Source organism: Notamacropus eugenii, chromosome 6 (assembly GCF_028372415.1).
Source record: "Notamacropus eugenii isolate mMacEug1 chromosome 6, mMacEug1.pri_v2, whole genome shotgun sequence".
NCBI lineage: Eukaryota > Metazoa > Chordata > Mammalia > Diprotodontia > Macropodidae > Notamacropus > Notamacropus eugenii.
Genome location: NC_092877.1, coordinates 45,928,787 through 45,942,144, shown reverse-complemented (window position 1 = coordinate 45,942,144; position 13,358 = coordinate 45,928,787). Strand labels below are relative to the sequence as shown.

General features: G+C 49.8%; 2 protein-coding genes across 8 annotated transcripts in view; one reads left to right on the top strand and one right to left on the bottom strand.

The window, feature by feature from the left end:
• The first annotated feature begins 2,565 nt into the window (after positions 1-2,565).
• Positions 2,566-11,336, top strand: ITPA (inosine triphosphatase). Of its 2 annotated transcripts, XM_072619767.1 has the most exons (9): positions 2,566-2,681; positions 2,810-2,923; positions 5,827-5,884; positions 6,034-6,098; positions 7,037-7,110; positions 8,730-8,761; positions 9,174-9,289; positions 9,872-9,948; positions 11,144-11,336. In XM_072619767.1, exons 2-9 carry the CDS (start codon positions 2,858-2,860, stop codon positions 11,289-11,291), a joined length of 636 nt encoding a protein of 211 aa, XP_072475868.1. In that variant the 5' UTR covers positions 2,566-2,681; positions 2,810-2,857; the 3' UTR covers positions 11,292-11,336. The 2 variants fall into 2 exon arrangements, with proteins under 2 accessions (XP_072475868.1, XP_072475869.1); XM_072619768.1 differs by lacking the exons at positions 2,566-2,681; positions 2,810-2,923 and adding an exon at positions 3,144-3,334.
• Positions 11,337-12,894: 1,558 nt separating this feature from the next.
• SLC4A11 (solute carrier family 4 member 11) overlaps positions 12,895-13,358 on the bottom strand; it is a 34,266-nt gene continuing 33,802 nt past the window's right edge. For all 6 annotated transcript variants that reach the window (XM_072619758.1, XM_072619761.1, XM_072619762.1 and 3 more), the window contains one exon: positions 12,895-13,301. In XM_072619758.1, coding sequence (XP_072475859.1) covers positions 13,238-13,301 — 64 coding nt within the window. In that variant the 3' untranslated portion in view covers positions 12,895-13,237. The remainder of the gene's footprint in view (positions 13,302-13,358) is intronic.

The following is a 13,358-nucleotide window of genomic DNA, read 5'->3' as shown; positions in this document are numbered from 1 at the left end:
AGTCAGTGTACAGGTAAAGCTCCTCCCCTCCCCCAAGTACTGGCACCAATCTCATAAAACTCGCAGGGAGACAGTCCCTCCCACTTTAGAAGAGCTATTAGGAAGTTCTTCTATCCCAACTGAGTTCAAATCTATCTTTCTTGTATCCTTGTGTACGTTATTATCCATGACACAAACCATCCTTGTAAGCCTGGGCAAAACGCAGCCTCTCAGTGCCCCAAGGGAAGTTTCTCAGTTGTAGAGAAGGTGCCTACCAGTAGGGGCAGAGTTCCCTCACCCACAAGTTCTGTATACCAATAATACCACAGGTCTGAATAACAGCTAACAGCTATATTTTACTTTAAGGATAGAGTCTCATTTGATCTTCACCACAACCCTGGGAGGTAGATACTATTATCCTCATTTTACAGATGAGTAAACTGAGGCAAACAACAGCTAAGTGATTTGCCCAGGATCACACAGCTAATATCTGAGGCTGTATTTAAACTCAGGTCAACACTCTATCCCCTATGACGTTTAGCTGACTGATCTATTTACTCTAATCCATTTTCTAGATTTGAAATTCCTTCTCCCTCCATTTCAACCTTTGCTGACCCCTCCTGCTTGGAATGCATTCTGTTCTCACCTCTGCCTTTCTAGCTTCTTTCAAAGCTTAGCTAAAACACCTACAAGAAATCCCCCAACTGTTTTCTCTGTTTTTGCTTTCTTAGTGTAGGGAGAGAAGGCTTCAACTCTAGAGGAGGCTGGGACCGTAATGTCAATCTCAAATAAAAGCTGAGGCCACTAAACAGTATGTAAAAATCCCTGGGAGCTGCATATTAACTTATAAAGCAACATGTTTATTTCTTTTTTATTAATATACCAACACATTCAAATCAAAGAGGGACTACATTTTAATTTTGTTCTGTAGCAATCACAAGTGTTGGGGATCTGCTGTGTCTTTGACACCCCTGGTCTGAAAGACTCTATAGCAATAGTTCCCAAAACATAGTGCATGGATCCCTAGGGATCCTAGAAACTATTTCATGAAGTCTGTGAAGTCAAAAGTATTTTCATAATAATACTAAAATGTTATTTGCCCATTAAAATACTCTCTTTTCCAACTACTTAGCTGTGCAAGGCCAGATTTTCTTCCTATTTGTTAACCAAAACAATATATCCCAAGAGATTGAATGTAGAAGCAGATAGGGCAATCCACTGGTCTTCTATTAAACCAAACAGTAGAGATTTGCAAAAATATGCAAAACAATGACACTCAATTTTTTGTTCTACAACTTATTTTTCATTTAAAAAATCTTATCTGTAAAAAAAAAATCTTATCTGTGTTGAGATGTGATAAGTTCATTAAATAATAATTTAAAATGTTCATGTTTTAATTTCTATTACGACAAATATTCACAACGATCATCTCTATAAATAAGTTCTTTGGGACCCTCCATAATTTTTATTAGTGTAAAGGGGTCCTGAGACCAAAAAGTTTGCGACCTCTCTAGGTTGTTTGTGAATGTATGCATCCATCAGAGAGGAAAAGGGAGTTGCTTTGACTCGAAGAAATGGGTATAAATCTTTTTTTTGTTTTGTTTTGTATTTTTAGGTCACGTTCAGTAAAGATGCCGTGTATTCCATGTTGTTAGTCTGAGATAAGGAAAGGAGTTAAGGAAGGCTCTTTACTTTTTCCATTGACTAACATATGAGCCAAATTCTAATGTTCCTAGAGGAAATATTTCATGGGGACAGACTGTGTATCCCAGCCACCCAAAGACATCTCTTTTCTAGCCCCAGGTCCTTCAACAGATCCTGTGACATCCAACTACCTTCCTCTGGTCGCTCTCTAGCTTCTCAACATTATCCTAAAAGACAGTGTCCGGAATTGAAGCAATACCCCGGACTGACCAGGGCACTACCACGGAACCAACGATTTCATGTTAGAACCTGTGCTTCTCTCAATGAAAATTAAAACTGGATCGTTCATACTGAGCTTGCCATCCACCAAAGAGAAATTTAGCTCCCTTTCCACTCACACACGTGAAATTCATTCCCAAGGTTAGCTCCCAACAGGTCATCGATAAAGCACCTACAGTAACGGACGCCAGATATAGGCAAAAGGAGCGTCTTCCAGGATCAAGAGGAAACAGATAAAAGAAGGCGGGTCCCGGAATTGAGGGGCGGGGCAGCTCCCTGCAGGAGAGATTTGAGTTGGGACTTAACAGAAGCGATCCGCGGGGAGACGGCCGCAGCCGGAATAAAGATTCTGGCTGGGACGAGAAGGAAGCCAACGAGGTGGAGGCGGAAAGGAGGAAGGGCGTTCCAGGGAGTTCTCGGAAGCATTCCCTCCGCGTGGAGCGAGGAGAGACGAGACTTTGCTCTTTTGTGACCAGTTCAAGTTTTACCGGGAGGGGCGAGGCTTCCCGGAAGAAGAGGTGGCCGAGCTAAGCCGTGCACCAATGGGTTTGGGCAGGGAGCGGAGGTACCGCCCCCACTGAATCCCAGGGCCTATCACAGGGAAGAAGGCACAGGAACAGGAAGCACCAAGGAAGACCGCCCTGAGATTCCAATGGCTACAAACCGGAAGCCGTGGCGGGGAGCCTTCTGGTTGGTCACCCTGAGCGGAAGAAGGGAACACCTTAACCCCAACACTCGGACTCCTGGATGGCTGGGAACGTTTCGCATCACGGTGATTGGTCCGTCGGCACGTCTTTAATCTGCCGGGTCTGAGGGAGAGGGGCTTGTGAAAACGGATGGTCATGATTGGGTGCCGTTAGTCCCGCCCCCTCCTCATCGCCTGCTTCCTCCCCATTGGTCCGAATAGTGCTACTCGCGGATTGGAGGGAGAGAACCGGGCCGGATCGAAGAGCCGATGGCGGCGTCGCTGGTGGGAAAAAAAGTTGTGTTCGTCACTGGAAATGCTAAGAAGCTAGAAGAGGTGATGGGCCAGGGCAGAGGGAGAAGGGATGCGAGGACTCCGCCTCTTCCATCACTTCGAGTGACGTCAGAGCGCGGTTGGGGGGGGGGGGTCGGAGGCCTCCGGAGCCACGTGCGCATGCGGTCGTAGACGGGGAGGGTCGCAGCGCGAGCCAGGCCCCGCCCCACGCCGCGCCTTTCCTCTCTGGCCCCGCCCTCTGGTCTGGAGCCCCTCCCACTTTGTCATTTCCTTCCTTACCTGCTCTGCGGAGGCGCGCCGTGGTTCCGTGACCCGGACCCTGAGCGGAGCTCGCACTGATGGGGTGGCGTCTTCAGATCCCGGCAGGGTGACCCCGGGCCGGCCTCCGAGCCTATGGGCTCCCTGGACTACCCGACGGCCAGGCTTCCTTCCGGCTCAGTGGACTCGGCACGGGTGCGCAGGATCCCGGGGGCACAGACGCCGAAGGAGCATTGCCTTGCCCTAAGGAGCCCCGGCTAGCCGGCCCGGGGGAAAGACCCAGTGTGTCCCCAGCACTTGGGGGGTGCCCCATGTGCCCCCTCCCCCGTCTCTGAAAATCATTTAATTCAACAAACATGTTACCTCCCAGTTCCATGGATACAAGGAGAAAGGGGAGCATTCTCACCCACGCACCCCAAGGCACTTCTGTTCTCTTGGGAGCTGAGGGAGATAGAGCAGGCACAGAAATCAGTAGAATACAGAGGCATTTGGAAAGGAAGAGAAGGCAGACAACTGGGAGCAGTCCCGGGGAAGATGAGTTTTGAGTGGTGAATAAGAAAGGGCAAGGTTGATGGATTCTGCTTTCTCCGTAAAGGAGGAAGGAAGGGACTATGATCAGAGACTTCAGGATGGAGAAGCGGGTTTGAGAAGGTTTAGCAGGGGTGGTGAACCTTCAACCTCAAGGCCATGTGGCCTTCTAGGTCCTCAAGTGTGGCCCTCTGACTCTGCACTTCACAGAACAAATCCCTTTAATAAATCTTGGACTCAGTCTGAAGGCCGCACCTGAGGACCTGGAGGATCACATGTGGCCTCAAGGCTGCAGGTTCCCCCAGCCGGCAGTTCGATAGAAGCCTCCAGGGCCCATGAAGAGGATTGCTGGACATGGGAGAACTTTGATGAGGAGGCCCAGAGTAAAGAAAACCAGCTAGATAATGTCCATAATAACTTGTTCAGGCATGTACAATTCTACATGATTCCATATGGGATCTTCTTGGCAAATACACTACTGCACCTTGCCATTTCCTTCTCTAGTAGATTATGGCAAACAAAGGTTAGGTGACTTGCCCAGGGCCACCCAACTAGTGAGTATCTCAGACTGAATTTGAACTCAAGTCTTTCCAACTGCAGGCCCCCAGCTCTATCTCCTGTGCCACCCAGCTGCCTCTTGACTAGCAGCTCAATGACTATAAGAGTATAAATGGGGAGTGCCTAAAAGAACTGAAACTGAACACTGTTGTAATAACCAAGTTTAGCCTCAGAGAAGAAATGAGAAAATGTATGTATTCTTCCACCTTCTCTCCAGAGGTGGGAGCCTTTGGGTGTGGAATATTACATATGTTCTCAGACTTCATTGACATGTTGGTTGCTGCTTTCCTCTTTCTTTTGTATTCTTTTTTTTACAAGTGATAACTCATTAAGAAAAGAAGGTTATTTAAAAACAAAAAATATCAGCACAAAATTTAAGGATAGCTTTACAGCAATGAGAGAGATTATCATATAATATAAATTTCTTGAGATTAGATAATATAAATTTTTGATGGTTTTATAACTAGCAGCACATGATTGGGAGCAAAGGAGAAGGATCCCCAGTATGGTTGCATTTCAGAAGCACAGAATCTCAAAGTTGGGAGGGGGCTAAAGAGATCATATGGAGTCTATATGTGAACAAGACCTGAGGTCCCCACCCCCACACCATGACACCTGCAAGGGGTGAGTGGCATTCAGGAGAGAGGACAGCAGGACCACGGCCAGCAAACAGTGTGTGGTGGAAGAGTACGGATGTGAGACATATGCTGCATGGGGAGAAAAGTGAGGCCAGAGGGAAAAAAGATTGGAAGAGGCTTTAGAGGGCCAGGTTTGGGAGAGTGGGTAACGTGAAGGCAGGCTGTATGGCATGCAGGTCTGACCACCTTCTCCCCTATTCAGTAAATATCATACCTCCAGGATCCTATATAAAGCCTTCTGTTTGGCTTTGAAAGTTCCCTCTAACCTGGCACTCCCTCCCCATTTCCCCATCCTTGCTCTAGCTTATCCTCTGAACCCTAGCCCTCCTCCGTCTGGTGACACCAGCCTCCTGCCTGTTCCTCACACGAGATCTGAGCATTTTGGCTGGCTGGTCCCCATGCCTCCTTCAGGTCCTGGCTTCCTTGCTTCCTGCGAGTCCCCACTAGAATCCCAGCTTCTGCAGGAAGCCTTTCTGATACCCCTTAATTCTAGCGCCTTATCTCTGTCTCTGTCGATCACCTCCAGCTTAGCCTGTACACAACTTATGTATACACTGTTGTTTGTATGTTGTATCCCCTAGGAGATGACTCTTGCCTTTGTCTCCCCAGTGCTAAGAACAGTGCCTGGTGCAGAGTAGTCATTTAATGCTTTTTGAAATGACTTAACTTGACTGTCAAGGGAATATTTCTGGAGAAGATGGAACTTGAGTCTGTTTCCTCGTTGAAAGAGGGGGAAGATTTGGGAAAGCTGTGAGGAGGGCATAGGGAAGCAATGTTAGCAGAGTCCAGGAGGCAGAATCAGGCCAGGCATGGGCAGGCTTGGGGCTCTAGCTTGGGGCGGTCTTGGATGAGTTTGGGTGTGGGTGGACAGAGCCACTGAGGGCCCTTGTGATAGAGGGGAGGGATGAGAGAGCAGGATTTGAGACAGACTCACTGAAGTCACCTCTCCTCTCCTCTGGGCAGGTGGTCCAGATCCTGGGAGAGAAGTTCCCCTGCCAGTTGGTCCCACAGAAGATTGACTGTAAGTCCTTGTTTTATTTTTTAAAAGCCATGGTGTTTGCCAGGACCTCCCCTTCCCTTCCCTACAGCAAGTAACTGTGTGTGTGTGTGTGTGTGTGTGTGTCTGTCTGTCTGTCTGTCTGTCTGTCTGTCTGTCTGTTTTTCATGAAGTGCCAGAATACCAAGGGGAACCAGATGAGATTTCCATCCAGAAATGCCAGGAAGCAGCTAGACAGGTAGGTCCTGTCCTGCTGTGGAGCTGGGCATGAGGGCTGGGGAGGTGATTATATCAGAGAGATGGACCATGCTGTGAGCTCTAGGAGCAAGATCTCTACTTCACAGATGGAAAGACTGAACTCTATATCACACACTTGGACAAGAGCTTGGTGTCTGGGGCTTTGGCCAGAATTAGAGTTGGGATCTCACTGTCCTCCTCAGTTCTGCCCTTTGTGTCCTCTGCCCCCCGTGGCCCCAGGCTTGCCTCCTGAGCGTGTTTTTCCCTAAACAAGAAGGAGCCCTCTGAATCTGGCCTGGCAGGGGCAGAGCTGTCCCAGCACAGAACAGGAAAGAGCAAGTCCAGGGGCTCAAGTCACCTGGAGCCAAAGCCTGCGTCTGCCAGTTTGCCTGTCTAAAATGGGGATGACATTTGCATTGCCTGCCTCACAGGTATGAGGAAAGAGCACTGCTTAGACTCCTCTGTCAGAGCATAGTTAGATTGTCTCAGAAGAAGATAGTGCCTGCAGGAGACATGTTTGTCCTCCTTAGACCAAGCCTGGTTGTGTGTAGACTAGGTTGCATGGGTCAGTCCAAAGGCCTGGGTCCGAGGCCTGGCTTTCCCACTACCGAGCCGTGTAACTGTGGTCAGTGCCTTAGGTGCCTTGTCTCTGAAATGCACTGACTTGCCACCAGGCTGTTGGGAGTATCGGATGATGTTAATATTGGGTCTGTGCTCGGAGTACTCGCCTGAGGCAAATTCCTTCCTCTTCCTGGACCTTACTTTCCTTGTCCAAGAAAGGAGGAAGTTGATTCAGTTCTCAGTGACCAGTTCTTCAGGGTTCTTTTCATTGAAACGAGTTCTGCCAGGCTCCCTCTGGGGCTCTTTGCCCATGGTGGAGCCCTGACCCAATCTGGTGGGATGTGTAGGTTGTGTGTCTGGTCTGTCTTTGTGCTGCAGGTCCAGGGGCCGGTCTTGGTGGAGGACACCTGTCTCTGCTTCAATGCCCTGGGGGGCCTCCCTGGCCCTTACATGTAAGTAGGCAGAAAATTGCTGCCCAACCTGGTTGCCACACCCGTTAGAGCCGAGCCGGCTAGAACTGGACTAGAATTGGCAGCCCTCATGCTCTAGACCCCACACCTGCACCAGGGTGGCAGGTTGTGGTGTTTGGAGCCAGAAGGGACCCTAGGAGTCATTAAGTCCAAGCTGTGTTAGTACAAAGGATTAGAAGTGGTGTCGTTCTGTGCTACCTCCTCCAAGGCCTGGGGCTAGGTCTTCCTGGCTTACCATTTCTGGGGCACTGCTAAGCCCTTCTCCAAAGCAATTCCATGTTTTATCCTCCTTCCCCATCCTTTCTCAGACAATAGACTGTTAACCCCAGAGGCCCCAAATCTGTCACACAACCAGTGGGAGGCTTCCAGCTCCAGCTCTCTTTCCTCTTTCCTCTGCCCTGTTTCTCCCCATGGCAGATACAACTGTATGGAGTCTCCCTGACATCAGCTTCTTCCATTAGTGGCCCGGCCCAGCTTACTTTTCAGAGCCTCTCTTCCCTCACGCCTTCCCTAGATCCCTGCCTGACAGTGGTCATCTCCCTTCTTGGGTAAAGGGAGGAGGGACACAGTTGCTGAGAGCCCTCCCAGAAGGGCCTCCTGCCAGGCCTCTCGAGCCCCAACTTGGGGGGAGGGTGGCACAAAGGGACTGGATGTCAGAGGGCTGGGGATTGAACCTATAGCTGTGCTCTTCACTGCCTGTGGGACTTTTCGGGAGTCATGGGCCTCCTTATTCTGAACCTCAGTTTTCGCATCTGTAAAATGACAAGTTTCAACCAGGTGGTCCATAAGATCTTTTTTAATTTCAAGACATACGATGCTGCAGTCTTTGCCCTGGGATCCCAGATCCCCCTGCTCGAGAGGGAATACTCGAGGTGGAGCAATGCATGGGACTCTGGGTCTAGTGTCAAGAAACCCTGAGTTCAAATCCAGCCTCAGATACTACTTCCTAGCTCTGTGACCCTGGGCAAGTCACTTACCCTCTGTTTGCCTCAGTTTCCTCACCTGTAAATTCAGGATAATAATAGCACCTGTCTCCAGGGGTGTTATGAAACCCAAATGAGATAATACAAATAAAGCACTTAGCCCAGTGCCCTGCACACGGTAGACACTGGATAGATGCTAGCTGTCATTATTAGGAGCAGCTAGGATCCTTGCCACGGAAAAGCTCTACTTTATGTCCAGTTATCCTCCACCCATCATGTGAATGGATAAGTGAGAAAAACCCCCGGGGCACCTCTGAACCTGTGCCTGCCATCTCTAAGGTTTCTCCTGGATGGAGACCCATGGGGCTGGAGACTAAAACACCTGGCTTCTCGTCTCGGCCCATCCTTGGGGACGACTCAGTTCGACAGGGGCTCCTGAGTTGCCTGCTCCAGGAAGGGTGCTGTGCTGTGGGGGTGTCCAGGTGCCTGTCTCTTAAGGAGCCTCTGGGTGCAGTGTTCAAACCAGTAAGAATGCTTCCCCCAAAGAGGTGTGACTTCAGGAAGCGTAACCTTCCCTCACAGACCCTGTGCCTGTCTTCATTTAGCTGATGTTGGGGCAGGAGTCTCCTGGTAGTTCCAGGCCTTTATCTCCTTCTGAGCCTCCCCTTTGTCTTGCAGAAAGTGGTTTCTGGAAAAGCTAAAGCCTGAAGGTAGGTGATGGTTGGTGGGAGTGGGAGTCGTACAAAGAGGGGCTGGTGCCCATGGGAACACCGGGGCCCCAAGAGCCATGGAGAAGTAGGCTGGGGTTGCAAAGGACCCCAGTCTGGGAGACAAGGCTCCTGATCTCTGGTCCCCCTTCCTCTCCCTGGCTTGCTGTGTGAACCCTGGCAAGGCCCTGCCCCTTTCTGGGCCTCAGTTTCCCCTGTTGCTCCTTTTGAGCTCTAGGACTTTGCCTGGCCCATGGTTCAGTACCAGGCTCAGCTAGACCTCCCTGCCCTTAAAGGAATTCAAGGTCCTTCCACCCTCTGTGTCGGCATTTCTCTCTGAATTCTCGGGCCTCCTGTGGGCTTAGGTTGACCTGGGCCCCTCTTGCTTTCTGACCATTTGTATCCCTCGGCTCAGGTCTCTACCAACTACTCGCGGGCTTTGAAGACAAGTCAGCCTACGCTCTCTGTACATTTGCACTCAGCACTGGCCAGCCAGAAGATCCTGTACAGCTTTTCAAAGGCCAGACCTTTGTATGTGGGCATGTTGGCGTTGAGGGGGTAGGGAGTGCAAGAGGCATAAAATGAAGGCCTGTGAGCCTCAGGCTGCTATCCCTAAACATACCACCAGGTGGGGCTGATCCCCTCTGGATGCTCAAGGCCAGAAATGGGAGGTCAGGCCAAAAACCAGGAGAGATGGTTTGAGAAACAAAAGTTGGGTTCCGAATGGATAGCAGAGAGAGAGAGAGATGAGATAGATGATGACAGAAAGAGGAAGGTGGGAACAGGGAGACAGATTTGGATGGAGAAAGACAGAGACAGTGACAAACAGATAGGGACAGGTGAGGACAGAGGGCGATAAACTAGGGTGGAGATAACAACAGAAAGATAGGGAGAAAAAAATGTGACGACAGGAGAGAGAGAGAGAGGGAGATGGAGTAGGATGAGCATCTCTGGAGGACAGATGGAGTAGGATGGGCATTTCTGGAGGACAGAAGACAGGACAGTGGAGGAGCTGAGTGCCTCATCTGGGAGCCGAGTTTGGGGAGCTGGGGCCCAGAGGTGCGGAGGGGGAGGTTACAACTCACTTGGCTCCTTATTGTTTTTCTGCCCTAGGGCAAGATTGTGGAACCTAGAGGTTGTCGGGACTTTGGTTGGGATCCTTGTTTCCAACCTGATGGCTATGAGGAAACGTGAGTGAGGGTGATGAGTGCCTTTGGTGTGGGGTCGGTGCTGAGCATCACTGGCTGGGCCTCTTGTTGGGGGTAAAGGAGGAGGTTGTTGTCCTGGGGTTTGAGATGATCCCTGGCTTTTCTGTTGGCTCAGGGACAGAAAGGAGGAGTATCTTGGTTGGGTGGGGTGGAAAGATGTGTAGGTGCCGTATCTGAACACTCTAGCCACCCTTAACATTTAATAATTATGATCCCTCAGTCTTGCAGAGTGATTTCCCATATATGTGAGTGTTGTGGTCTCAAAATATCAGAATTTGGAGGGATCTTAGATATGATCATTTAGTCATTTTCAGATGGGAAACAGGTTTATAGGAGATAAAAAACAAGACATCTGAGAGGTTTTTTTTTTAAATATTTTTTTCTATAGAAGGAGAGGTCAGAAACAGAACTGGGGCTAGAATTCAGGACTCTATTTTTCGAAGAGTTGTTAGTGATATGAGGGCGCTTGTCAGTTGAATTTGGTGACGAGGCTAGAGCTCATCTGTGGTGATTCACAAAGCTGTTGACTATTCAGCTGAACTGTCTTCCATTGTTTTAAAGTCCAGTTTGGAAAGAAGGCCCTCACGTATCTCCATCCTCCCTGACACAGCACACGTCCCAGGCCCAAGGAGGTTGAGTGATTAAGCAGTGTTTACAGGGATGCACAGAATAAATCCATATTTCCATTCAACTCCATTGTGCCTTGGTACCAGTGAGTTACATGTAACAAGGCTTGGCTATAAGAGCACTTAATGAGATACTTATTAAAGTGGGAAAATGAATTTGAACTGATGTTGTAGAAAACAAAATTCAATATTCCTGTCCTAGTCACATCTCCAGAATAAAAGTGCGGTGTGGTGTGGTGTGATGAAAAGAGCCTTGGATTTGAAGTTAGGTGACCTGAGTTCAAATCCTACTTCCAATACCAGCTTCATGATCCTGGGCAAGTCACTGCTTCTCTGAGCCTAAATTTCCTCATTTGTAAAATGGGGAAAATGATCCTGGCCCTTCCCAACTATGGGGTGGTTACAAGGAGGGCACTTTGTCAGCCTGAAATTATCATGGGCCTCCTGGAGGTGGCAGGGTCTTTGCATCTAACCATCTGCAGGTTATAGGTGGGCTGCTCCCCACTCAGGGCCCTTTACATGTCTCTTTGATCTCCTTTCCCTCTGCACAGGTATGCCGAGCTGCCCAAAGCTGTAAAGAACACCATCTCTCACCGATTCCGAGCCCTCTGTGAGCTACAGAGCTACTTCCTGCAGACAGGCTCCCCAAGGGCCCCAGAGGGAGTGCCACAGCAGGGGGAGGGGGAGGGAGCAGCATGAAGCACCAGAAAAATAGGCACTCACAGATTAAAGGACATAACTGGCCTTGGTCTTGTGGATTGGTATGTCAGTCAGACAAACATCTATCTTCTGAGAGCCAGATCACATCCGATCACACAGATACTGTGCTCAGTCTTGGGATGGCACATTTGAGGATGGGCATCAACAAGCTATCAAATGTCCAAAGGAAACCAGTCAGGGACTGGCAGGCAAGCCAAATGATGAAAGGCACTGGGGCCATTTAGCCTGGAAAAGTCAGAAGGACCTGGACAAGATTATCTTCCAAAGGCTGTCATGGAGAAAAGGCCATTTCTGCCTGTTCCCCAAAGGCAGAGCTAGGAGAAAGGCCTAGCAATTCACAAGATTTTGGTTCAAGGTAGAGAAAAAGTGGAATGTGAGGTTGGAGGTTTTTAAGGGTAGGTCAGGGACATTCTGAAGGAGATTCTGGTGTGCAGCAGTAGGGTAGATGAGACAGGTTCTTTTCCTGCTCTTGAGAAGGATCCTATGAAACATCTGCCCATTACTGAGAGGTGAAGGAGTGAGATGGATGCTCTCCTTCCAGAAATGTTTTCCCAATGGCAGCCCCAGCCCTGGGCAAATCAAAAGTACCCAGGCTTAAAACACTGAGGGCTATTTAGGGAGAAGAGGGAGCTTCCATCTTGATCAGAGGCTCCAGTGGGGCTCTCAAACAGAAGAGAGTAAGGCCCCAATGTCTAGAAATTTCTAGCAAGGAATTTGAGTGAAAGCACAGGTAGTCTTACTGGGAGCATCCTCCATGTCCTCTCCATAGAGTGCTTACAGGTTAGCCAACCCTCTTTTCATGCATAAGGTAGGATAACAGCCTATTGGAAGACAACTCTGTCAAGTTCCCATTGGGAGCCATGTGAATGCCACCGATTCAGCCTAAACGAAGCCCCTTTCACAAAGCCCTCCTTGTTCCACCCCTAGACCCTTCAGCAGAGGTGCAGCTGAATTTATCCTCCTCTTCCCCTCAGAGTGGGAGCCCCAGAAACTAAAATTGGAAGGGGGAGGCTCAGGTAGAAGTGTAGAAACAGAAGCTTTATTCTCTGCAATGCTCACAGTGAGTTCCTTACACAATCAAGGAAATGATTTCTCTTCCAAGCAGTGACTCTTTTATCAAAAGAAAATCCACACTGCTCAGCTCTGAATCCCCCACCCCAGCCCTGGGCTCCTGAACCCTAGTTCTTGGGCCCCGACCCCTGCTCCTTCATCTTCCTGGTGCTTTAGGCCAGGGTGTGTGTGCATGCACATGTGTGCACACATATGCACAGCCTACCAGCCCTTGTGCTGCCATGAAATGCCACTCTGGCTGGAATCTCCCTCTCCTTGCCCAGGGGTAAGGGTAGGATTGAGGTTTCTCCTCGGCCCTGGGCCTGCAGGACTGAGGGACATTCATCCAGGAATCCCGGGGAAAGTCAGATGTGCACATGTGGCTGAAGCCCAAATGATGGGAGATCACTGCATAACTGTCAAAAGGCAAAACTGCTCACATGCACGTGTTCGTGTAACTCTTAGACAACGATGCTAGGGCCATGGACGGGCCTGCTCTGACCACTGGGCCCACTGGTGTCGTTCGTCTCTGCCATGTTTGGCCTTTCCTCACCATGACCCACCCAGAGTCAGATGCCTTACTTCCTGACTGGGGGTGGGGTTGGGAGTGGGGTGTAGCAGAGGCAGAGCAGGCCATTCCCTCCCAACCTCCCCCTAGAGCCACCTGGCCTCGGGGAACCCCCAGGGAGCAAAGCACTCTGGGAGGGACATACAAAGAGAAAATCAGAGCTGTGCAAAAAGAACCAGACAGAGGTAGAGACTCTGGGGGTCGGTGTTGGGAGGAAGGCCTGGGAAATGAAGCAGTGCAGCTCTGCCTGAGCAAGGGGCAGCAGGAAGCCGAAGGTCAAAGGCCGGAGACTTGGGTCAGGGGTTCCTCAGTGCTCCGCATCCATGGCATCTAAGTATTTGGCTTCAATGATTCGGGGCAGCAGCATGTACCTGATCGGGAGGAGGGGGAGGTGTGCATGTCAGTTGTGAGAGTTCAGGGCCTCTGGC

Excerpts from the sequence above, each read along its gene's own strand:
- ITPA (XM_072619767.1), top strand. The coding sequence starts at position 2,858 with ATGGCGGCGTCGCTGGTGGGAAAAAAAGTTGTGTTCGTCACTGGAAAT. Across the intron at positions 7,111-8,729 it reads GGCCTCCCTGGCCCTTACAT|AAAGTGGTTTCTGGAAAAGC; the intron begins GTAAGTAGGCAG and ends TTTGTCTTGCAG. Across the intron at positions 9,290-9,871 it reads TTTTCAAAGGCCAGACCTTT|GGCAAGATTGTGGAACCTAG; the intron begins GTATGTGGGCAT and ends TTTCTGCCCTAG.